Genomic DNA, 26,759 nt, shown 5'->3' with positions numbered 1-26,759 from the left:
TTTTCGATTGATATTCTGCCTCTATCATTTAGAATACACCTATGATAAAAAAATGATAGACCCCCTTTCTTTGTAAGTGGGCAAACTTACAAAATCTGCAGGGGATCAAATAATTATTTTCCCTACTGTATATTCGTATATGTGTGGGTATATGTTGTATTCACATGGTTTGCAGATGCCATAATTTCTCTTGCAGTTAGAACATCAATATCTATTTTTTCATTTTATACACTGTCCGTTCATGTGCATTACTGACAAAAATATGCTTGGTGCTGTTTTTAACACTGTGATCAATTTACATAACTATAGCTTGGATGACTAGAAAAGGCAAGAAAATAAAAAAACTGAAATCAGGAAAGGCGAAAATCTATATCTATATATGTATGATAAAAAATGTTCTGAGTTGTTCATTGGAGTAAAAGTTGCCTTTGGAATTGTATTCCTTGTGTGCATATATTTGCATATTTGTTTTAGTGATATGTTATTCAGTGCTCCTAACAGTTTCTGTATGTTTTCTAAAAAGGAAAAGATGCATAAACTGCTGGAGGTGTATGAACGGCTGGGAGGGGAAGAGGACATTGTGAATCCCGCCAATGAACTCATCAAAGAGGGACACATCCAGAAACTCTCTGCAAAGAATGGGACCGCACAAGACCGCTACCTGTACCTGGTAAATGATTGTATGATCTTCTTCATCAAGCCTGTCATGATGGCCAGTTTTTACTACAGTCATAGAAAGTCATCAGTGAGCACACAGAGATGATTATGGTGTGACAATTGCTGTGCACAGTGCTGTGTTGTAGGCAGGATCATACTGCGGGTGGTCAAGAGGGTATTATCATAAAACCTAGATTCTGCAAATCTAATACTAAGAGGATTATCTCTAAAGCTGTGCTATGTTAAAGGGACGCTCACTGTTACCCAGGAAGACAAAAACACTACAACCACTTTTATACAATATCACATTTTAGTTTAGGATCAAACTACCAATATGGTTGTATAAATGCTAACTCATCAGTCTCAATTGGATGTTGCAATTATACATGCCACAGTCTGAGACCTGCTTGTGGATGTATTGTCCTGATTTGAAATAATACATGATGCATACTGATCCAATGCTTATGGGATCTGAACACAATCATCTTTATATCCTTTAAAACTTAAAAAACCAAGAAAACTGCAGGGTCTGCAGGAAATTTTCAAGCTGTTTTATGCCTCTGCTCCATTCCCCATTGCAGGCAGGGGCGGACTGACCATTTGGAAACTCGGGCACTGCCCGAGGGCCCAGGATCAGTAGGGGGCCCCATGAGATGCCCCTGGTACCTTTTTCATAGGTTTTTTTGAGCTTGGGCGAGGGCACATGGGGCCCCTATTGCCCGGGGGCCCCATGAGTTGTCAGTCCGCCCCTGATTGCAGGATGCAAGACCAAATGCATTTGCTTATGTGATCTTTGCTGAAGGAGTTGGATAGGCCACCCTGAACTACACTCATCTCTTTTAAAGGATAAGTTCACTTTTCAGAATATGTTACGCTCATGTTCAGGGTGTACCATGTTACTGTAACACCAGCCCCCGAACCCCCACACACATATCCCCCATTGTGAAAGGTAGCACGGGATCTACTCCCACCCACCCTGCTAACTGTCACAATTTTTAAAAACCGTGGATGAGGGGGGCTCCGCCCACCCACCTCATTCATTCACAGAGTTCTGTGAAGGAGACACTGCAAGTCCCGTTAACCTTTGAGGCTGACTGCTGGTAGTGCTCAATGAACTACCACGGCGCTGTTGAGGATTGGGGCAGTTCATTGATTTTTTTCCTGTCAGTGAGAAACTGCCTGCCCTGACAGCTCACGACAGCTCATGCTGACAGTCTGCAGGAGTCCTGCATGGCACCAGCGACCTGCTGATTGCTGGTGGAATGCTTTCCAAGCTTTTAAAAAGAGCATTTATTTTTTTTGTAAAAACTGAACTTATCCTTTAACAGAGATAAAATGACCGATGCCTATATTTTTGGTCACATGATCAGCACTATATGCAGCCTGGATTATCTATCATCATTTTCAAACTGCAGAATTTTCTAAATAAATAAGAAAAAATAAGAGCAGGAACATTTACATAAGGAATGCATGAAAAAAATTAAATGAAGAAGTGTGTTCCTTTTTATTGATTTTCCAAATAATTTATATAGTTATAATATGATCTTTACAATTTAGAAGACTAATAGCAACCTGACAGACATCCTGTGAGGTCATACAAGATTGTGTTTTTTATTACTGGTTCTCTTTTCCCTGTAATCCTATTAAATGACTATATAGAAAATGATGTAGATTCCTGCTCTGGGGTATGTCATACCATGATTATTCACTGGCTTTACAGGATGCAAGCAAATGTTCTGTCAAAACTATATAAGAGGCCTGTTTATAATGGAGAGCTGATATCGCTGGATACCTGGAGCCTGAAGTATCCCATGGGGTTATGTCCATTTACTGCTGCAGGGAAAATCCTGTGATTGGAAGAAAGGTTCCATGATTTTAATAGGTCACATGACTGTGCTCTCCTCCTCCTCCTGGCTATTTTTTTTCATTCATTGGAATGAAACCCTTGGAGTCTGAAAGCAAGGTGTCATGACACACATTTGTAAAGCACATGATTATGCTTTCAAATTATTTTCTTATACAGGGTTAAATCATTGATTTATAAATCTCAACCACGGCACCACCTGCCTGGAATTTTTATGTTCTACCTGGGCCTGCATAGGTTTCCTCCGGGTACTCCGGTTTCCTCCCACACTCCAAAGACATGCTGGTAGGTTAATTGGATCCTGTCTAAATTGGCCCTAGTGTGTGTATGTATGAATGTGAGTTAGGGACCTTAGATTGTACGCTCCTTGAGGGTTAGGGACTGATATCAATGTATAGTACATGTATGTAAAGTGCTGCACAAGCTGATGCTGCTATAAAAGTACCTGAAATACATAATAAAATAAATGGGGTCCTTAGCCTGCAAATGTGAAATAAAAAAATCCCTACATATCATAAGCTGTTCTGTGTCTCTATTTGAGAAGATCTTTCATTGCGATTTCAGAACTGCCTGAGCTTGCAACAGTCAGCAAGGCCAAAAGCAATTCCCCTTTCCTGATTTTGGCCAGTGTGAATTTATAGGTGGTTTCCATGACTTTAAGAGGTTATATGTAATGTTACATATATTTGGATACTTCATCTGGAAGATGTGTCTATTTTAGACCTAAGTTGACCATAAACAGCTAGTTTATTAAAAGCAATTCTCCCAATTTGAGCTCTGAAACCTCCGAGCTGTAAAACACATATGGCTGTCCTGAGTCTGAGCTGCCAGTCCTGAGTCACATGACCTAGAACTGGCAAGTTTAGTCATGTGATCAGCAGCTTGTCTAAATTGTGGTCACCAATGTCCAAAAGGTCCAAAGGGAATTACAGCTGAAAATGTTACTGGTGTCCCTTACTCCACAGGGAGCCAATGGTTTCGCGATTGCTACTCCTATCAGTTTTAGTAGAAGGATTGAGCAAATCAAAATCTCCCCTGTAGCTCTAGCCTAATAAGACTAGGGCTTCAATCTCTCAGAAGCAAGAGATTAAAATTGCCCTTGTAGCTTATCCCTAAAAAGACTTCAGATCCCCTTTAATTAGGAAACATGCAAGGGTTTTTTGTAGCTGAAAGGCACAGATAAAACCCCCTGCTTTGAGGATACATGAGGGAGATGGCAAATAAAATACTCAGAGTAGGCTGGCTAAAAATAATCCAGACAAGTAGAATTGTGCCTGGATCCTGTTTACATGTGTTAATTAGAATATTTCATCATCATTTTCTAGGGGGCAGCTCAGGTCTCTGATGAGTCTAGACTGGTTCCCTGGTCAGCCTGACGAGCAGTCATCTCTGAGAATGACATCAGAGCCCAGCTATTTCAGTGTCTGTGCAGCTGTAAAATAATGTGTAAATGATAAAAATGTACCATTGTAAATACAGACAGTGTTATTAGAAATGTCTACGATGAAACCTGTATAGTTTTGCCTGAAGCATCGCCTGAGGTTTTCATACCCAACCATACCAACCCCTTGCTGATGAGACCCAGTAAGATGAAAAATGACTGTCCATGATCCAAGAAATATTAATGCCTCATTGAGATATTAGTTTTGTTTAAGGGCTCATGTACATTGCAGCTAATAAACTCACATTCAGGAGCTTTTTTGCATTTTTTTCAGCAGCCCCTGAACTCTCCCTAATGTTTTCCTATGTGTCCATGTACACATAGTCGTTTTTTCGAACACACCAAAGCCTTCAGGAGTAGATTTTATTGGCGTTCCAAACGCTTGTAAACCCGGTTAAGCATTTGCTATCTGTTCCATGTCCGAATGCTGTCCAGAGCCTCTTTTCATCATCAGAAATGAATGCAAAGCGTTTTCCAGGTACTTAAATGGATCCAGTACAGTTCCAGGTTTCGCGTGAAGGAAAAAAAAAATGGTAGAACGTGCTGCATTATGCTCATGATGGGATCCATAGTGAATACAACCAGAAAAGATAGGTCCTCTCAAAACATACTGCTCTCTCTGCTTCTGCTCTTTCAATTGCTCTCAAAATGTCTGAAATAGTTAATTTTTACTGTTTTTTCAGTGCATTCTGGGCATTTGGAAAGGTTTCCTGAGGTTATCTTTTAAAAACGTTTCTAAAAGCAAACGCACATAAACGTGGTATGCAAACGCGGCTAGACTGATGTTTTTTAACCTGCGTTTTCCAGCAGTCAGTTTCCATCATTCAGAAGAGTATTTCAAATGCCCCATGTACGAGTCTAAAAGTTTATTCCACATCCTGCGCAAACTTCACCCACTAACGCATTTCACTCTGAAAAGCTTAACGTGAAACTGCACTGCATCTGAGCACCACAGACCAAAAATGCAATTTTTAATCATTTTTAATATGTAAAGTAAACTCCCCATCCATCCACGTCTCCATGCTTTATTTTGCTGAGAAATAATTTTGAAAAACTGCTTTTGCAGTGTTTTCCATTGAAATCAATGAAGAGGTGCGTTTTTGGTGTGTTTTTTTTTTTTTTTGTTTTTTATATACTGCACCAAAAATGCAGCAAGCGGGACTTTGAAAAATGTAACAGACCCACAGCTGATCCATGTGAAGAGTTCTATAGGAATACATGGTCACACATTTTTCTTTAGCTTTTTTTTTTAAAACAAAAGCAGAAGAAACACAGATCAGTGTAAAAGCCGCCTTACCTTAAAATACAATACAAGAGGGTTAATAGGGCCCTGCTCATAAGAACTTGCAATTTAATATTTTAGCACACCACAATGCACAGACTTGTGTCGCACTGCATCTCATCTGATGGCAGTGTATTCAAAATGAATAAGCTGCTCTAATGCAACACGTTGACATGTGACATAATGCACTTTAACACAACGCACAAGATCGGACAGGTGTGAATGGGCTCTCAGCCCTGGTTCACACAGAATGCAACTTTCAAATCGTGCTTCTTCACTTTGAGTAGCGCAAATTCAAAGCCACAGATCAGTGTGATTTGTACCGCCGATTTTACTGTAGCTTGCAATTTCATTAACCTCTTCGCGCTAGCGCCTCCCGGCTCTTTAAGAGTTTCAGAAGTTGGGAGGCGAGGTGGGGTTTCAGGGTCATGTGACCATCGTGATTCCCGTCACGTTGGTCACATGATCCGAAAAGGTCCCGATCGAAAGGGGAGATCGGGACCTTTCTGGGAGTCGCAGACATGTTCTGAGAGCTTGCAGGGCGCGCTCTCTCAGCACATATGTATTTTCTAATTGCATGCAAATATGCAGCTGCTCGGCGTCAAGGCCCAGATGCTGAGAGGCCACATATTTGCGTGCGATCGGCGTCAAGGGGTTAAACAGAAGTCAATGCAAGTCCCAATGAAATCTCGGAAAAAAAGTAGTGCAGGAACTATTTTTGAAATTTACGCTTCTTCAAATTGCACTGATTAAGGCTAGGTTCACACCTATTCAGTTTGCATGTGATGCGTTTCTGCAGTGCTTTTTTGGTGCGCTTTGGGCAGAATAAAACGCATCAAAAACGCACTACGTTTTTCAGCAGCATCTCCATTGAAGACTATTTTTGAAATTTACACTTCTTCAAATTGCACTGATTAGGGCTAGGTTCACAGCTATGCAGTTTGCATGTGATGCGTTTCTGCAGTGCTTTTTTTGGTACGCTTTGGGCAGAATAAAACGCATCAAAAACGCACTACGTTTTTCTGCAGCATCTCCATTGAAGTCTATAGAAACAAAAATGCAACATTTTGAAAAAAAAAGTCCCTGACCCTTTCCAAAAAACGCATCGGGTGAAAATGCAGATAAGTGAACCTGTCCCATTTGAAATCACGTTAAATGGACTGCTGTGCGTTTCTGCAAAACGCAGTGGAAAACGCATAGGTGTGAACCTAGACTAAGACAGTGCCATAGAAAGACATTAGTTGCGACATTGGGTGCGATTGGTAAATCGCATGTTGCACCTGAAGTTGCACCGGTGTGAAGCAGGGCTATATGGCGAGATCTCCCCAAAATACTTTCAATTAGTTAATGTATGATCAATATAAATATGATTGCAGAACATAATATGCCTAATTAAAATGATAGGTATTTAAATGTCACTTTGTCAAATGCAAACCAAAAAAACAAGCTTGTTTCTTTGTTTAGAATAGATGTGGAACCATTCAAACATTCCTTTGTTCTAATTTGGCTAACTACTCATCCAGAGCAGCTGGTATGTAGCACATATTCTGCTTAAAATACATAAAAACAGCTGGAATTCACACATGAAATATAAATGTGCAGCACTTTGCTCAGTGCAGTATGTCTGCCACAATAGGAGACAGGGTCCATGAACAGATGATTACAGCATTGAAGACTGGAGGCTGGTGGTGTTTTTTAATGGTTTCCAGCACAGCCGAGAAGGTACACATGTACTATGCTGCCTTTAACATACTGTTGCTCGGGATCTGAAGTCTGCAGTTCCGGTTTTTGGCCCTCAGCGTTTAGTTATTATACAGGATTTATATAGTGCCAACGGTTTGCGCAGCGCTTTACAAAATGAAGGCAGACATTACAGTTAAATACAATGTGGTACAAGAGGAATTAGAGGGCCCTGCTCGTTAGAGCTTACAATCTAGTTAATGAGGCATCCTGAGCAAGATTGCCTTTACAAATCCTTCTGTCTCCTCCTGGATGTATTTTCAGGACTCGCAGTGCTAAGAACCATCTGAGTTGTTAAATTAATTTAGTGCTTTGAGAATTGAGTTGAAAAACTAATTCTGTGTTATCGCCCCTTTGAGGTTTCTCTACCTGCAAAAGTTCAGTGAAACCATCTAAAAGACAGAAGCAAAAGAGACAGTACAGAAAAACGCAATGAGATTAAACAGATGGTACCGATACCGAGAACAAATGGTGGGGGCAGGGATTTCATAAAAAAAGTTGAGTATTTCTTTCTCTAATCTTGCAGGAGTTTGATGGGAATTTATAGCCTGCTTTTTTTTTTTTTATAAAGTAATCTGTGTTATCGGAATAATCTTATCACTATGATTTACATCTCCAAGATACGCCCATTCATAACCTCTGAAACTACTAAGCATTTTATCCACTCCCTGGTTATCTCTCGCCTTGACTATTGTAACTCCCTCCTCATTGGCTTACCTCATCGCAGGCTATCCCCTCTTCAGTCTATCTTCAATGCTGCTGCCAGACTCATCCACCTTACTAACCATTCCATATCTGCCACCCCTCTCTGCCAATCCCTCCACTGGCTTCCCATTGCCCAACGGATAAAATTAAAAACATTAACAATAACATATAAAGTCATTTATAACTCTTCCCCAAATTATATCACCGATCTTGTCTCCAAATATCACCCAAACCGTACTCTCCCTTCCTCGCACAACCTCCTGCTCTCTAGCTCCCTTGTCTCTTCCTCCCATGCTCGTCTCCAGGACTTTTCCAGAGCTTCCCCCAGCCTCTGGAACTCTCTACCTCAATTTATCAGACTATCGCCTACTCTGCTCACTTTAAGGCAATCTTTGAAAACCTATCTCTTCAGGGAAGCCTATCCTGCCCTCAGCTAATAATGGAATCTTCTACTCCTCCTACTAGTCCATCCCCCACAGCTATTACCTTTTGTACCACTAGCCCCTCCCTCCTAGATTGTAAGCTCCAAGGAGCAGGGCCCTCCTAAGCCTCTTGTATTGAACTATATTGTGGCTGTATTGTCTCCCGTTATATTGTAAAGTGCTGATTTTCATATTTTCCAGCAATTATGTACATGCGTAGAGGCAGTTCATATACTGTATGTTTTAAACCATATATACTCATTAGGCTTTTTTTTTTATCTTGCACACAATAGTTAGGCATTCCTGCTTCTTTCTCACTATGCAAGTCAACATATCAGCTTGGATTAAAGCGGTATTAAGCCCAAAATCAAAAATGTAATGTATTGCAGCTTACCAACCATTAGATGTGGTGGCTGCATTCGATTTCTTTTTTTGCTCTCCCCTCTGTTTTCACCTGGTGATCTGGCAAGTAACACACCTCCTGTATTAGAGTGCCCCCACTCTGGATGACGGAGCACAGAGGGCACCTTTGGACAGCAACATTTTCAGTCTGAGGGGAGGAGAGTGTTAGATGTACTAGCAGATTTAAAGCGGAGCTCTACCCAGAAGGGGAAGTTCCGCTTTAAGCCTTTGTCCCCTGCTCCCCATTAAGGATTAGCACCTTTGGGGAGCAGGTGCCTGCTTCCACTTCCGCTGTGATCACCTAGGCGATTGAAAGTGCAAGTTGTCCTCCCCCCCCCCCCCCCCCCTCTTCGTAGTCTTCTGGGACATGTGACCGGTGTCACAGCCAGGTGCCCACACTGAAGATGCCGGCGCTAGGGAGAGAAGATGGCCGTTGAAACCAGTGGGGGTGAGGACACCGCTGGACTGAGGGACAGGTAAGTGGCTGTATTTTAAAAGTCAGCAGCTACAGTATTTGTGGCTGCTGACTTTTATTTTTTATTTTTTTCAGGTGGAACTCCGCTTTAAATACACTAACAAATTGAAGCCAAACTCCAACTAACACTTTATAAGCAGTTACAGCAAACTTTTTTTTTCCTTTTGGGATAAAGGTTTTACCGAAATAAATAAAACTGATCACTGTAAGCATCCCTGCCAGTGTTGAATGGTTTGTTTCAATCCTGTAACTGATACATCTGCAAGAGAGCTTGTTCTTTTAAAAAAACAACAGACTTGCTGGCCAGATCTCACCAAATTAAAAGAGAAGGAAGACATCCTAAGAAAGAAAACTAATGCAACCATCACATCTAAAAATTGGTAAGCTGCAATATAATGTTTGCTTTTGGGTGTAATACCGCTTTAACAATGATGCACTTCCCAATATTGCTGAGTGAAATTACTCTATTTAAATACAAGAACATCCAGTGTGCATTAAATTCAACTTCACAAACACTTTAATCAAATATAATGAGGATTAAAATGTATGTCAGGACAGATTAAACAAAAAACATGCAATAGATCTCCACAATACATGCACATTTCCCCTTTTTTAAACAACTTGCCTACCGGGCACTTTTACCCCCTTTGTGCCCAGGACAATTTTCAGCGCTGTCGCACTTTGAATGACAATTGCGCAGTCATGCAACATTGTACCCGTATGACATTTTCATAAGTTTTTCTTTTCACAAAAATAGAGCTTTCTTTTGGTGGTATTTAATCACCACTGAGTGTTTTATTTTTTGCACTATAAACAAAAAAATTGCAAACAAAGCAACGTTTTTCTTTGTTTCTATTATAAAATTTTGCAAACAGGTAATTTTTCTCCTTCACTGATGTGCGTTGATGAGGCAGCACTGATGGGCTTTGATGAGGTGGCATGAATAGGCAACACTGATGGGCACTAGTGAGGTGGAACTGATGATGCGGCACTGATGGGCAGCTCTGATGAGGTGGCACGAATAGGCAGCACTGATGGGCACTGGTGAGGTGGAGCTGATGCTGCTGCACTGATATGCAGCAATGATGGGCATTGATAGGTGGCACTGGTGGGTGGCACTGCTGGGCACTGCTGGGCGCTGATTGTCAGGGCACTTGTTGGATTTTAGACACATATAATACTTCTTCTAGTGTCTTGAGGCGATTATGAATGAAAGAGCCATTGAAATAAAAAATGAAGTGTGATTTTATTCTATCACACAATGGTGTAAAATAACAATGTAAAGCGTATTATGAACAGTTCCATGTAGATAAAACTACTGTAGAAATATCAAGCAAAAGTTTAAAGATAAGTCACCATTATTTGTCATAGAAGTCCGGCCATGTGCTGTTCTGTCCTTCATGTTCTTGTCCTTCTCATGTCTTTTTGGGAAGAAGCCGGAAATAGACGGAAATGACGATATTGTCTTCAGTAAGCATCTGTTCCAGCTTCTCATACGTGTGTGTGCATGTGTGACAAAGTGTCAGTGTTATTGTGTGAGTGTCTCTCTTGTCCGTTGTCTCATGGTCTTTTATGAGGCAAATTTACGTCATAGTTAGTGATCTTAATACCTTCTATGGAAATTATTACTGCTTAGCAAAGCCATTTCATAAAAGGAAGGGGATGGTATACATATGATGTTTTTGATGGACAGGAACATATGTATGCTGATGTACATAATATTGTAAGCAGATGATGTAACCCTCAGCTATATATTTAAAGAATAATATAGCTTAAGAACATATCAATGTATAATCACTAAACTATATATGTATCAATGTTAGAAACGTATACTAAATACACACAGATACTATTAAAATACATAATGTAATAGTAAATCTATAATGAGTCCTCCTAATACCCTTGACATTACTACCAGATACTTTTAACCAGCTATGCCTAAATATAGTCTTCAGCTAGTTAGCTGTCTCAGCTAACTTACCCATATTTTACTTTCTCAGCTTAATTTATATATCTTTTAGTCTCAGTTATTTTACTGAAGAATTAAATAATATCATCGGTATAAGGCGACAATTCACACATATTAATTATGATTAATCATAAAAACCAAATATTTTGCAAGCTTGCCATCAATATAAGTGCCGAATCATAATTTTGATTTCTTAACAGCACTGATCATCAGTGCCAATCTGTTCTGTGACATTTGCTGGTTATAGTGAGCAAAGTACTGCCGATAACTGGCAACTGTATTTACTTGGTGATCTGCTGTGTCATTGGACACAGCTGATCTTGTGATAAAAGGCCGCTGTGATTGGCCTTTTATCTCATCATGTGATCAGCTGTGCCTGTAGGAGAGCACTGGGGGTGGGTGGGAGGGAGCATTCTGGGAGGACATCATATGACGACCTCCCAGAACTGGACAACTGTGCTGTAGCCATCATTCCACTATAGCGTGGTTGGTTAAGAACCTTTGTGTACAGAATAATACCTTCTGGATCAGTGTTCTCCCTATGCTTGAGAAAGGAGCTCTCCAGTCCTCAGATCCTGAGCATGCTCAGAAACGCGTTGAAAGCTAATGACGTCATACGCCATCGCCGCTGCTCCAGAGTGTACAGAGACTTGCCAGGCTTTCACATCAGGCTTCATCCAACACCTCTCCAGTGCTCCCTTCTGTCCAGCCGGAATTCCTGTTCACTTTTCCAGAACCCAGCCAGGAGGCGTTGTGCTCTTTTAACCCCATATGAGCCTACTTATTACCATCTACATGCGAGTGGTTTAAATTATGTTGACCATTAAATACGTCTTACAGTCTACACTTAAAGGCGCTGTGTTTCTCTTCTTGACCATTCAGGCAACACTTTGCATTTTCTCAATGAATCCAAGCATTCTCTGATTTGACGAGTTGGAGAGGAGGGGAAGTGGCATCACAATTTCCATCTCATCCTTTTAGAGAATACTTTTCTTTTATTGATAAAATGTGAAATGTCCTCTGAATGGTGCACGTGCGAGCGGAGCCCTCCTGTGTATAGTTAGGAGCAGTGCAGCTGCTTGACACATTAACTGGAAGCTAGCAACAATTGCTGTAGTAACAGCACCTACTATCCGATGGACGTGTCTGGGTTTGGCGGTTGCCAGGAGAACGGTACTTACCTGACTGCATTGTGCCAAGTGAAAATTCTGGTGGAGGGGGGATTATGGTGTGGGGTTGTTTTTCAGGGGTTGGGCTTGGCCCCTTAGTTCCAGTGAAGGGAACTCTTAAGGCGTCAGCATACCAAGACATTTTGGACAATTTCATGCTCCCAACTTTGTGTGAACAGTTTGGGGATGGCCCCTTCCTATTCCAACAAGTGCATAAAGTAAGGTCCATAAAGACATAGATGAGTGAGTTTGGGGTGGAGGAACATGACTGGCCTGCACAGAGTCCTGACCTCAACCCGAATGATCACCTTTAGGATGAATTAAAGGAGACTGCAAGCCAGGCCTTCTCATCCGACATCAGTGCCTGACCTCACAAATGCGCTTTTGGAAGAATGGTCATACATTCCCATAGACACACTCCTAAACCTTGTGGACAGCCCTTCCTGAAGAGTTGAAGCTGTTATAGCTGCAAAGGGTGGGCCAACTCAATATTGAACCCTACGGACTAAGACTGGGATGCCATTAAAGTTCATGTGTGTGTAAAGGCAGGCCGACCAATACTTTTGGCAGTATAGTGTTCATACTTACATTGGTCCAAGCTGGATCAGTGTAACTGTGTGAAAATTGCCATACCTGAAATTCATCTTTAAACCAGTGATTCCCAGTGTTCTATGATCAGAAGACCATTTAAACCAAGTCACAGATGTATCAGATAGGTACATACCTACTGTATGCCTGCTTGTGCTTTTTACCTTGTAAACATCATCAACTGTTTTTGCACCGCTGTGCATCATTAAAAATTATCCTATGAAAACTATTATAATTTGTTATATTTTAGAGGGGAAATTGCATGTTTTGCATATAATTCATACTTCAATAGAATATATATTTTTAATATTTTATGATGCGTCATACTGATTTTAATAACGTTTCTTTTTTAATAAGTCAAATAAGAAATATACTGCTTATGAATATTTTATATTTACCACTTGCAGCCAGCAGGAAGCAAGTTCTGTGCAAGATATGTCTGCAAGCCCTTTCTGCTGCTTTTGTGCAAAAATAGATCTTAATGACTTTCCCAACAGTATTGTATCTAATTGGAACTGCAGCAAAAATATTTTTTTGAATTGGGGATAGAGCAAGGAAGGCTCCACCCAGGGGCCAGATGTGATATTTTCAGGTTTAAATCCATAAAAAACATTTGATCTGCACAGGAAAGAGCCTAATAACATTCACACAGAACGAATGCACATGGACTTTCACTTGGCAAACTGTTATATAATTTTTACATATATATATATATCCCTTGGTGTTTATCAGGCGATTCCCTCCTTAGAATGATGGAACACCCAACATTTGTTGCCAGAGCACAATTTAAAAGCTATTGTTTTAGACAATGAAAGATGTAATTACAGGAACTCATTCACGATTCTGTTTTTGTGTTCTATTCCAGTTTAACAGCATGATGCTATACTGCGTTCCAAAACTCAGGTTGATGGGACAGAAGTTCAGTGTACGGGAAAAAATTGACATTGCTGGGATTCAGGTGAGTGTGAAAGAAACAGGATACTCCTGTCTATTGTTTTTCCAGATAACTTTTTTTGGTGGCTTAGGGACCAAAACCTGTTTTAGCCTAAATACCCCACATGTAATAAATAAAATAAATAATAATGTGTGGTGTTTGTGTGACTAAAGTTCACTTTAATCTGATTGAATTTCAGTTGCTCCAGCAGGGGCTGTACAAATTTAATTGAAACATTTTCCAGTGATTAGTAACTGCAATCAATCAACTACAGCCACTGATCAATGTATTCCAGCAGTTGCACTTGCCCCTGTCAGAATTTAATGTCCCAGTGGGAGGATTCCTTCATCCACCTCTTTTGAGTGGAGAAATCTATAGGCTGAGTGAAGAAAAACTAGCCATGTTTGGCCAGCCTTAGAGTCAGCATACAATCGCCAAATGAGGTCTGCTTGAATTATGGTACAATGTTCGTGTATCAGGAAATCCTAATGCTGAATTTTAGGTATGGATATTTTTGCATACTTATATTGGTCAAGCAGTGTTTGCTGTTTGCTGTTAGCTTCTGGGTCTCATGCCGAGTAACCGCCCTACTACAGAAGGTTGCTCGCTCATAATGGGTACCATTCAGAGATCACTTCATTGGTGAAGTGAAGAGGCAAGGTAGTGATGTCACGTTGTCACCTTGTCCAATCAGATAATTTTTTGCATTCATTGAGAAATGCAAAGGGTTCTGTGAATGGCACCCTTGTTGAGCAAGCTTGGGACCTGGAAGCTATTGGCAATCACTGTAGGCAGTGGTGCCTACTACAGTGAATTCCTGCTTCCCCAGTGATATGCCAAGTATGGTACATACATAACTACATTGTTCAAATCTGGAGCAATATAACTATACAAAGCTTTGCACACCTAAACATCAGGTTTAATTAAGAATTTTCAGTGTCAATCAGATTCCCATGTGTAAAGAAATGTTGAACTAGGAATCTAACTGGTAGTGATGGGCAAAACAGATAATGGCACGGGAATTAAAGTGGTTGTATCACCCTCAGGTGTTACACAGAGATTAAACAAATCCTCCCACATTTGTTGTACCTGTCTATCTACAGCTGTCTTTCCCCTACATTCATTCAAAGTGCTGAATTTTAAAGCTTGTCTGAGATTTAAAAAAAAAAGGGGGCAGAGAGCTGAAGTTACACTCTGAAGAGCTCAGTGAGGAGAGTTCTGAGAGCTGATTGGAGAGAAGAGACACACCCCCTTTCACACAGCTCCCAGGAACAGAGCTGAGGCTGTCAATCTGCCGGAGGTCCCTCCCATGTCGCCATTTTTCTCTTAGTATCAGGAAAACTTATCAGAAGTGACTTATGCTGATAGCAGAGGAATGAAACAGCAGACATGAAAAGCTTTTAATTGAGACAAGTACTCACTATAGAGGGATATGCTTTATTCCTTTTTCATATCTGAGGTTTACAACCACTTTAACGAGGCACCATAACATCAACCACCAGAAATGTAGTTCTAAGCACAGGAAAAAAACGTATTATACTCTACAAGTTGTTCTGTCATTATTTTACCATATAACTAACAGTCGGGAAATAATTAGGGCATGGGTTCTCAACCTGTGACCCTCCAGCTGCTGTGGAACTACCAAGTCCCATCATGCCTCTGCCTTGGGGAGTCATGCTTGTATCTGTCAGCCTTGCAATGCCTCAAGGGATTTCTAGTTCCCAACACCTGGAGGGCCACAAGTTGACTACCCATGGGTTAGGGCACCATGAAAAATCCTCTCCCTATTTTACCTGCCCTAGAAGTGACCAGTGTCCAGATCTACCTGAAAATGGTTGGAGGATGAGAGGTTCCAGAGATCCTTGTGCACCTGTGTAATCTGCACAAATAGCCTGTTCAACCCCAGCCCTGTCATTGTCAAAGAACTGATGTTAATTCCCAACTGCCAATAATTCAAACATGCTCTGAAAGTGCCACCTGGAAAATGGAAGTTTGAATCTGATCGACTGCAGAGAAATAATGACTGTTTATATCTGTAAACTTTTAGTACATGAGTTATCTTATGACTAAACGTATATTTTACAGTAGGGATGGCACAAGAAAACAGCTGTTAATGTCTTATTATTGGCATGATATTTATAACCGATTTAAGTATTCAATTCTTTCCAGGTCCAGGAAATTGTAAAACCAAACTCATCTCATACCTTTCTGATAACGGGAAAGAAGCGGTCATTAGAACTGCAAGCCAGGTATTTATGGTATTTTTGTTTTATTTAAAACATCTGTTCCCAAAAGATATATGTACTTTTTATATATTTCTAGTGCTAGCAATACTTAATACCCTCTTGTAATATGACACAAAACAAATCTTTTCCAGCTCAGGTTATTTATACACTACCTGGAAAACAATGCATTCTCCACCTAGGTAATCCTGAAATGTATTTTCCCACAGCAGCTATTCATAACGGATGCTGATTGCACTAAATGACATACAGATATGCCCACAAAATTGGGAATTGCTTTTATAATGGTTATAAATCAGGGGTAGGCAACCTCTGAGAGGTAGAGCTCTACCTGAACAACGTGAAAGAGTTCCAAGATAACTGGTGTTCAGTTCCCCTTTTTTAGGAAATTAACTAGCAAGGCCTAACTAAACAAAAATAATTTGGAAAAATATAATAAAAGAAATGTCACTGTAAAAATATAAACTTAGTCTACCTTAAATGTAGACAGTGTCAGTCAGTAGGGCAATGGACAGTGTCTTTAGGGCAGTGTCAGAAGAGTATTGGCCGGTGTCGATCAGTAGGGTAGTGGACAGTGTCAGTAGGGCAGAGGATGGTGTCAATAGTTTTGTAATATTTTTTACAATTTTATTTTTTGGTTTTGGTGAAATATCAGGGGTCTAAACAGACCCCTGATGTCTCAATTTTGAGACAGAGAAAGGGAGTGAGGACAGACATTCCCCAGTCCCTTTTTTTGCAGCCTTAGCTGCACTGGACAGTGAATGAATGAGAAGTGCTGAGCATCTTCCTGTTCATTCACAAGCTGAAGAATAGTAAAGACATTTTAGTTCAGTTCAGTTCTCAGCAGCCTAATGAAGAGGAGGGAAGCTGGCAGCACTGAAGAGATGGAGGGGGCACAAGGAAGACCGTGGCAACAGAAAGAGAGGTGGTGGGGGGCAGCATTTACTAGAATCAATTGGCTGTATTTTCCTCCTGAAGCTGCTGAATGTGGCGAGGGAGAGGAGGAGAAGCTGGCTTTCAGTGGCTGCAGGAGGAAAATGCAGCTGATTGGTTCTAGTAAATGTCGTCCCGCCGCCTCTCCTCTTCTATTGTGACAGGGAAGCTGTAGGGACCACCTGGAGCATAGGGATGGTAGCACCCAGGGCACATGCCCCCCCCCCCAATGACAAATGTCTCCTCTAGCAACAAATTATCTGCCTTCTCTCCCCTAATATAAAAGTAGAGTCCTCCCCTGGTAATGACAGATTACTCCGGCCAGCCCCTCTGCTGGTCCTAGTAATTTCTGGAGATTTTTTCGTCAGTGTCAGCAGGTGTTGTGGGGAGGGGTGGGGGGCAGTGTGTGTCTGTTCCTGGGTGTCAGTGTTGTGAGGTGAGCAGGGCGGAGGGCACAGAGGGTCCCCAATAGGTGGCACAGGCCAGAGCAGCATCTTTCCTCACTGGAGACAGCAGTCTGGCTACTAGGAAGTGCTCTCCTCCTCCTCCTGCCTTGCTCAGCCCTGTGACCATTCAGTGTCCATCAGCACCAACACTTCCTCTCCTGTCCCTAGCTGTTCTCACCCTATCGTCTTGTCTGCCCCTCGGCTGTAGGACAGAAGATGCAGGGACACTGCATAATTTGAGGTTCATTTGGAGAGGTTGCTCAGTGCAAGAACAAGTCTCCTACCCCGCTCCACCCGCTTGGCTCTCTCCTCCACCACTCCACCTGCCAAGCTCTTTCCTTCCCTGCAGCAGAACTTCTCCTGTTTGGCCAAGCTTTTTCTCTGACTGCGCCGGGAGGAGCAGCTTAGTTTAGGGTTGGCAATACAGAGACACGATCTAACCAGCTGCGGTTGATCGGTAGATCATGAACGACGGGTTGCTGACCAAAGTTGTAAACCCTTATGTATACCTACTGAAGTGATTAGTCTCGTCTGATACACAGAATGGACACACCCACTCTACACAGTCTCATAGGGAAACATGCACAGCTGAGACTGTGAATGATCTGCTGTGTGCTGGAGTGGGGCTGGGCCATCTTCAAGGATTGCTTGGTGTCTGCATAGACCAGCCTTTCTCAACCATTTTACCCAATAGGAACCATTGAAATACTTTGTGTCTCAGGGAACCCTTGCAAAAAAACTATTAATTGGTGGTTATTAGGAAGAATACCCTTTACAGTGGTGTCTAGTATGAAGAATGCCCCACTTAAAGTACTGATCAGAATACAACCCTTACAGACAGCTAGAAAGACCATTGGGCTCATGTATCTGCCTCTGCCAAGTGGTGTTGACCCTGGCACTAAGCAAGTACCATCTAATTACAGGTCAATCAACCAACGATTAAGGAACTCTTAGCAACTTCTGGAGGAACCCTTGAGCTCCATGGAAACCTGGTTGAGAATGGCTACCATAGACTGTCAAAAGTGACTTTTGCAGATAGCGGAGGAATGACAGAGCAGACAGAAATCAAACTAAGATGTGTTGGATAGATGCAAGTACACACTATATAAGGATGTGCTTTGTTCATTTTACATTTCAGAGGTTTAAATCTACTTTAAATCTGTGCATGGAGTAGGGGCATTGAAATATGACAAGGGAAACATGGATAGTGTTTATAAATATCTTGCCCTAGCAGTAATGAAGTACAGTGCCTTTGAAGTTTATCCAGGTTCAGTGAGCCCATAATGATGGATATGAAACTGCCACAATTTGGCTGTAAGGAAGACTTCTTATGTGTTACATGTGCCTGCCAAGCAGTCAAGTGTCCCTGGAAAGTGGTTTGGCATTTGTATCAGCAGCTGTGTTGGCATAGTATGTTATGTCACAATAAAGCTCTGATAAATGTACATCTGCTGTAACACAAGGGTGAAGGCTTTGAATTCACTGCACAGTATTACACTGACTTGTGTGATCAGTCGTTTTCACCTAACATATTCATGTTATGCGGTCAGGTTAAGATGCATTCATAAAATGCATCAGATCAGTTTCTTTATTGTATTCGAGGTCATCAAATTAAGTAACTTAGTTGGTGTTTCTCTTTGTAGGACTGAAGAGGAGAAAAGAGAATGGATCCAGGTAAGTACACCACAGTTACCGGTAGTTGATTATATAACATTAAAGTGCTAGACAATAGCTACTAGAAACGATTTCAGTGAAGAGAGAAATGCACTACTCTTGTCCAGATATCATTGGAAACATGGAAGCAATAGAAATAATACTAAAGCCCCTGAACTTATCAAAATAGGCCATTAGATAGAATTATATTTTAAATTTTGACCCTATAGGCAGAAAGGTTTATGTAACGGTTGATTTGCTTTACTATTATGTACCTACAATCTTCCACTCGTATTTTTTTTACTACTGCTGCTGTTGCTGTTAAACCTGCATTTTAGTAATGGAAGCCAGCCTACCATAGCAGTATCTACAGAGGAAACTGACACTGCTGCTCCATAGCCACTTTAGAGTTGCCATTAGCGTCACCTTCTCACCTCTGTGTAGATAGCAATAACTAACAGAAATTTCAGAGAGGATGAAGAATGCCATCTCTGATGTGCTTTACCTCGAAGGAGGAAGGTTATGTATCCTTTACTTTTTCTTTGCTATAAAATAGGACTTTAAGAGATGTTTTGTTTCTTTTTCCAGTGGGAGATTGTACTATAAAGAAGGTCATCTGTGGGGGACAAGTGATGATTTTAAAGCATAACTTCACCCAAAGGGGGACATTCTGCTGTTCCTCATCACCCCCACCCCTGTCAAAATAGGAATGTTTTTTTTTTTTTTGAGAGTGGGGGAGGAACGAGTACCTGGTTTTGACAGATACCTGCCCCCACTAGGCGTCTAGGCAATTGGAGCGGAAGTTTGCCTCCCCTACCTACAGCCTCTTGGGACGCGCCGCAGGTCCCAAGAGACTGCTGGACCATTCACGTGGTATAGAGTGGCTTCCACATGCGCAGTGGGCAGCTGGCTGTGAAGCTCCAAGCAGTCACAGTTGGCTGCCCACAATTAGGATGCCGGTACCTGGACCCAAAGAGCAGTGAAGAAACCAAATCAGGTGAACAAAGTGCTGGATCCCTGGAAAGGCGAGTAACTGTTTTTTAAAAGTCAGCAGCTACAGTATTTGTATCTCCTGACTTTTAATTTTCACACAGGGAACTGTAGAACCACTTTAACTGGAGTCCAGTTTGATAAAGTCACATACTGTAGTTAGGAAGTTTGATTAGAAAAAAGTTTCATAAAATGTATCAAAGCGTGCAGTTTTACAGTTATTCTTTAAAAAGCATCCATAGCCTGAATATAAAAGCCTGTCCTCTGTCAGCTTTATGTAGAGAAGGACCTTTGATTTCTGTGTGGCTCCAACACACCTTCTGCAAGTTAAGATGGGTACACACATACCGAAATATAAAAGACTCTCTCAGCGCACTAGTGGCTCATATAGTGGCTATATAGAACAAATGTCCAAAAAGTCCCAAAGTCCAAGAAGTACATAACACACATACCAAAAATAGGCTGGTTCAGCAAGAACTGGGCAACTTTCACTACATGTGTACACTTCTCTGTTCAACAGAAGGCGGTATAACGACTAGCTTCTGTGAAACGGTCACGCATGAACATCAGAATGGGATCAGGGCTTGCAACCAATGCCTGCAAATGCTGATCAGTGTGTTCTAACAGGAAGGAGGAGGGGAAAGTCCGTGAGGGGTGGGCGGGGGTAAGTTAGTCCCGCTGTCAGAATACAAAAACACAGCAAAAGAGAAATAAAAAATGTGTGTTTATATCCAGCTTTTATAGCTAGAGCTCTTCAATCAGTAGGGAGCATTAGATTAGCTGGTTGCACAGCTATATATCCTCGGCTGCATTCTAACAAGTTTTTTATGAATCTGGAATGCATTTAGTTAATTTAGGCTCCTTTCACACTTGTGCGACTCCAAAATCGCACAAAAGTTACACTTTCTGCCACTCAAGTCGCACCAAGTATTCGGGAACCTTTTCAAGGTTGCTGTGACTTTAAGTCACATAGATCCAAATGGGTGTCCCTGAAAACAATAGGCTGCGACTTGGCATGCGACTTTGTGTCCAAAGTTGCATGATAAGTTGCACAAGTGGGAATGGAGTCTAAATATGAAAGTTCAAATGCTCTTTGAGGTCCTAGATAAAGTGAGCTTAAACAAGAAAAGGAAGGTGTTTTTAGTCTCAACACCATACAGTTCAGTACAGTTGTTACAATAGGACAGGGAATGTGTTAATTGGAGGATTAAAAGGTGAAAATAATGCAGAAAGAAAGAAAAATAGTGCAGCCACCACACTAAGGACCAGTCAGCCAAAATACTATCAATTTTGTTTTTAGGCTTGGATATGCTTTAAGGGTTTTGGGTAAGTGATCCCCTTTTTTGGCACAGATCATTTTCTAAATGTGAATCCATTTCTGCTCCTACATTGTCACATTGCAGTAAACACCACTTTATCCAGCAGGAGCAGTCACATTCACCACAACCAGTATATTCATGGCAAGATGGCTGTGACAGCCTGCTGTAATGAGATCTGTCTTACTTGTGTGCATGATAATGAAGGATATGACTACACTGTCTTATCATATTATGTGGCGTGTAATGTAGAGATTGATCAGCATGTGTATTTAAAATGTTTCTGTATAATGTACATCCTAGAACAAATATATTAGCAGATACTAAGATACACTGTGCAGCCTGCGATATTTAATTGGATGCTTGCTTGCATTATCAGTCATTTGTAGAGTTGCTAAAAATTTACTTTTTACTTGTTTCAGTGCCCATTCACACCATACCTGCACTACAATCACATAGGAACGTGTTGTGCAATTCAACCTGCATGCAAAACGCACTGTTTTTGCGATCTGCAGCAGGTATCAATAAATGTTAGTGACACCTCAAACGCAGGTCGCAAAAGCAGTGTGTTTGCCCACACCTGCCGGCATGATACTTTTTGTACCATGTGATCTGGTTACAGTGCGTATCAAAAAGTAGTGTATTCGCTACATTTGGCACGGTGCGATTTGAGTCCGTTCAAAATGAATGGGCTTGAAATCATGCTGCACAGAGCCACATGTGAATGCACAGTTCCTGTGTGATTCAGATCTGGGCATGGTCTGAACCGGCCGTTAATGATTTTTTTCAACTTTTTGACGGAGTCATCAAAAATATACTAAGTAATTACGATTCACCAACAAAAGTATGTGGACAACCCACTAAATTGTTGAGTTCAGGTCTTTCCAGTGAAGGGTACAGTTAATCCTACCACATATGAAGACATTTTAGACAGATGTGTACGTCCAGCTGGGAAAGGCTCTTTCCTGTTGTAGTGTCACTTTGCCCTTGTGCACATGCCGTGTCCAAAAGGACCTGGTTTGAGGAGTATGGTGTGGCCTGCACAGTGCCCTGATCTCAACCCTACAGAACACCTTTGGTATTAATTGGAATGCGGTTTGCAAGCCACGTCATCTCGTCCAGCATCAGTAGCTCTTTTAGCTGAATGGGCACAAAGTCCCACTAACATACCATGCCCATATATTCAGAAAAGGATGACTAACAAACCCATATAGGTGTGATGGTCCAGGTCTCTACATTGTTTTGGCCATATGCTGTATTACTTATGTTAAAAAAAATATTCATTAAAGACCTCCATCAAAAATGTTCCTTAATCAGTAATGATTTTGTTAGGCCTCTTTCACGCAGGTGGCTGACGTTGGCGGCGCTTCAAAAACAGGCAGTTGAGTCGTGTTTTTTTCAACCCCAACGCCATCCCCTCCATTCCATCTTCTCACTGAATTTACTGAACAGTTGGAGGGTGCTATTCACACAGCATGGTATCCTCGGCAAATTTAAGTCAGCACATTGAGCCAACAGGCGGCATAGTGGTTGCGGTGCATTAGTTCCATTGCACCATTTGTCATTTGACAAAAAGAAGCAAAAAAAACCCCTCAGACATTTAAGAGGCGACAGAATTGCCATCTGAACACCTGACAGTTGCTGCTTCGCTGCATTCTGAAAAGCAATCCACTGCCAATCAATTTTCAGAAAATGGGCAAGTATAAACAATGTTAAGTCTTAGGGTAGCTTTAGAGGGATCTGCTTAGGGCCGGATCTAGCCTGTCTGATGTGGGGGTGCAGTAAAAAATGTTAGGGGGGCAAAGGATGGAAGGTAAGCAGGGCAGAGGACGGGGTCACTGCTGGCAAGGCAGAGGACAGGGGCACAGCTTCATCTTCCATCCTTGCACTGCACACAGCCTGGGCACAGGCAGCAGAGCTCCTCCTCCCCACAAAATGCATAACTGAGATCAGTATAGTGTTGGGCTAGGGCAGTATAATGTAAAGCTAGGTCAGTAAAGTATCAGATGAGGGTGGTATTGTGTCAATTTATTGGCAGGTTAGGGCAGCATAGTGGCAGGTTAGGGTTGGCTTTGGGGGGGGGGGGGGCTCAACTAAAAACCCCAGCGCGCCCCTAGATCTGGCCATGGATCTGCAGGGGCTGGCCAAATTTCTACCAGTGTGTGGCAGTCCCTGTTTGACAGTTGATTTACATTCGCTTCTATTGAACGGACAAGTTGGAAAGTGACATAAAGCTCATATGAAACGTCAGTGATTGGGTTTAGATTTATATATTTTATCCTGAGTAATTGGTAACCTTCCCACTTTGGCAGATAAATTACAAATTTATGAATTAATGATTTGAATAATTTTTTTGAATGTATGATTTTCATTTAATCAGGTCATCCAAGCAACGATTGAAAAGCACAAACAGAACAGTGAAACATTCCGAGCGTTTAACAGTTCCTTCTCCCGCGAAGAAGACCATTGTCCAGACTCGCCGGTAATTATCACAAAATATGATGGCCTTGCAAATCATAGCATTAATTATAGGAGCCAACTGCAATTAATTATGTTAACATGCGGACCATTTATTTAGAAGTAATGTTCTTGTTAAAAGAGAACTGTGATGTTCATGTCATAAGCTTCAAAATTCTGGTATTGCAATTCTAAGAACACCAGACGTATGGAGCAACAGAACTAAAATTAAATGAAAGTGGTCCATTTTGTTCACGAAAGCCAAACAAGTCCTCCCTTTCATTTTATGCCCTTGAAGCATGAAAGGGAAACAATAATTGGTTACTGGGGCATCTAAGGCTGCTTTCAGACTGATGCGGTGCAGTTTGACAGCACAGCAGAAGCATCGCAGTGTACCCTCAGGTTTGGTGTGGGTTACCTATGCTCTTCCATAATGTTCTGCTAGGTCTTTTGGTTTTGGTGCACTTTGGTGTCCTTTCAGAAAGTGCACCAAAACCGCAAGACCTAATAGAACTCTATGGGAAAGCGCAGCTAACCGCAAGAAAATATACGGCTGAAGCTTAATGACTGAATATTCCTAAAAAAACAATGGTGTTTGGCTGCTCCCTCAGTGTGGTCAAACCAAGGGATTTAAGGGATTCTTCTGATCCCTTAAAGAGGAGTTCCAGCTGAAAAAAAAAGCAGCTTCAAAAACTGACTTTTAAAATACAGATATGGCTGGTTTCACTGGTCGTCTTCTCTCCCCGGCATCTTCATTATGGGCGCCCGTCTGTGACAGCTTGCACAGCCAGGTGTCCACTGTGCATGCGCAAGAAGCTCCTCACTTTGCGAATGGCCCTGTAGTCTTCTTGGACTGGTCACGAGTTCCAAAAGACCTAGGCGATCGCAGTGGGAGTGGGTACCTATCAAATTCGGGTACCCGCTCTCCAAAGGTGCCAATCCTTAATGGGGAGCGGGGGAAAAAGGCTTAAAGCGGAACTTCCCCTTTTGGGTGGAGCTCCGATTTAATGTTTTCAGTGGCTTTTTATGTTCTTTGTTCCACTTGATGTTGATCAGCACAGTGGCTAAGTGGTTAGCACTTCTGCCTTGCAGCACTGGGGTTTTTAGTTTTGACTGCCAGTCAGGACATCTATCTGCATGAAGCTTGCATGTTCTCCCTGCGTTTGCATGGGTTTCCTCCAGGTATTTCAGGTTCCTCCAACACTCCATAATCTTGCTGGTAGCCTTATTAGCTCCTTTCCAAACTGGCCCTAGTATATGTGCTCTCTGAGAGCAGGGAATGTGAAATAATCCTGCGTAAATTATCAGCACTGTATAAATACCTGTGATAAATATTAAAAATATAAACAGCAAATTGGTGAATAGTAAAATTACCCATACACCTTAAAGGGGATAACATTGTAAAAATTCCCTTTAAAAGGTTTGGAGCTCCCTTTATATGTTCATAGTGGGATGTTTTGTAATAGGAAACTTAAAATTCAAATTCCAGCTCAAGTGAGATTACAGTGCTTGGTCAGTTCTATAGCTTCTATGATGGCTTTTTGTTATGGGGAGCAATTAAGACAGCTAAGGGTAGAGAATCTCACATTTTCTTACAAGAGACCTGTGAGATGAAGGAATGCACCTGTGTGTTCGTTGGATGGATGGATTTGATCACATATAAATTAATAAAATTAATAAATCTGTGAAATCTAATCAGCAAGAAATATGATTGAATTTCCATTACGGCAAATTAGTTTTGCTTAGTTTGGCTGTAAATTGTTAGGACATCTTAAATCCTGAGATTTAGCAGATGCTGTACTACCTAATCTAAAACTGTCAACTGTTTCCAATCCAGATAGCAACCCCTGTGTCATGTGAGTCTGCACCCGGATCAGATGGCTGCAATTCACCTGGAGGAGTAAGTGATTCATGTACTTATTTTAAAATGTTACTTATTTGATGAGGGTATTGCTGTCGCTGTATGGCCACTGATGTTGGTTTTTGTATGGTTTTTTTTATCACACACAGGTTGTACATTTGTATGGAACATTAAAAACACTAATAAAAAAGATCTGATTAAAAAAAAAATACTCTCTGCTGTGATGCTGAGCTCTAGACATATATAAAAAGACACAAATTAAAGCTCTGTATTCATTAATACACCATTACCTGAATTTCACTTAGCATTAACCTTTTGCAGCTCCTGAACAGCAGAGCTCAGAGTATGAGAGGAAGAAGCAGTACAAGGAGCCACTCAGTTCATGTGCTGACAAACATGGTGATAGTGGGAGATGGATGAGCTGTGCTGCTTCTCCTTTTGCTGTCCAAGCACAAACTAGGAGCATATACACGACAGCCTGGGTTTATTAGTAGTAGCACTGTAGTAAGAGCGTACAATATATGAGTACATTTCTATTCTGCAACAAAAGTGACAGTGGCTGGGACAAACTATAACACTGGCAGGGATGCTTGAATGGTTGAAAAATTTGCATTAAAAGGTGATCGCTGTAAGAATCCCCGGCGATTGTTCTCGTTTGCCTCAACCGCTGTTATGGTCACTTTTGCTAGTCAGCTTGGTCTGCATGTAAAAGTAGAGAAAAATTCTAGAAGAAAATATAATCCATGTACGGAATACTATCATTGAATGTTTTAACAACATACAGTTATCAGAATATTCAGTTTTATGTAGTAGTGGACCTTTATAGGCTAAGTTCACCTTTTTAAAAAAAATGAATTCACATGCTTTTTCAGGCAAAAATAAAGTGCATTTATTATTTTTTTTTTTCTAATGCAGCCTGCAAAGCATTGCACTCTTGATCAGTGGATAGCAGGTGCAATGTCCCTTTTTGCAGACACTCCCTCTAGCTTTCTGTCATACCTCCATATGGGCTTTCTGTTAGAAAGCTGGAGGAAATGTCAATGTACTACAAGGGATTGCTGCACTCATAGTCCTTTGAAACTGCAAGTCTGTCTGCTGTGGTGAAGGATGGGACTTGTAATTTATTCATTCACAGATCTCTATGAATGAATGACATGGCTGTGCAGCACAGCTGCGCCAAATTTAAATGTAACAGTGGCTGCAGGGAAGAAG

The 26,759-nt window shown here is 41.3% G+C and overlaps 1 protein-coding gene across 2 annotated transcripts in view; it reads left to right on the top strand.

Moving 5' to 3' along the window:
• The window catches only part of FGD3 (FYVE, RhoGEF and PH domain containing 3), a 348,985-nt gene that overhangs the window by 275,054 nt on the left and 47,172 nt on the right, over window positions 1-26,759 (top strand). For both annotated transcript variants that reach the window (XM_089681845.1, XM_089681847.1), the window contains exons 10-15: window positions 524-670; window positions 13,580-13,672; window positions 15,818-15,897; window positions 18,914-18,944; window positions 23,610-23,711; window positions 25,524-25,586. In XM_089681845.1, coding sequence (XP_089537971.1) covers window positions 524-670; window positions 13,580-13,672; window positions 15,818-15,897; window positions 18,914-18,944; window positions 23,610-23,711; window positions 25,524-25,586 — 516 coding nt within the window. The remainder of the gene's footprint in view (window positions 1-523; window positions 671-13,579; window positions 13,673-15,817; window positions 15,898-18,913; window positions 18,945-23,609; window positions 23,712-25,523; window positions 25,587-26,759) is intronic.

Source organism: Staurois parvus, unplaced genomic scaffold (assembly GCF_062004578.1).
Source record: "Staurois parvus isolate SC_StPar_1 unplaced genomic scaffold, SC_StPar_1.0 ptg000282l, whole genome shotgun sequence".
Lineage (NCBI taxonomy): Eukaryota > Metazoa > Chordata > Amphibia > Anura > Ranidae > Staurois > Staurois parvus.
This window is presented reverse-complemented; position numbering and strand designations above follow the sequence as displayed.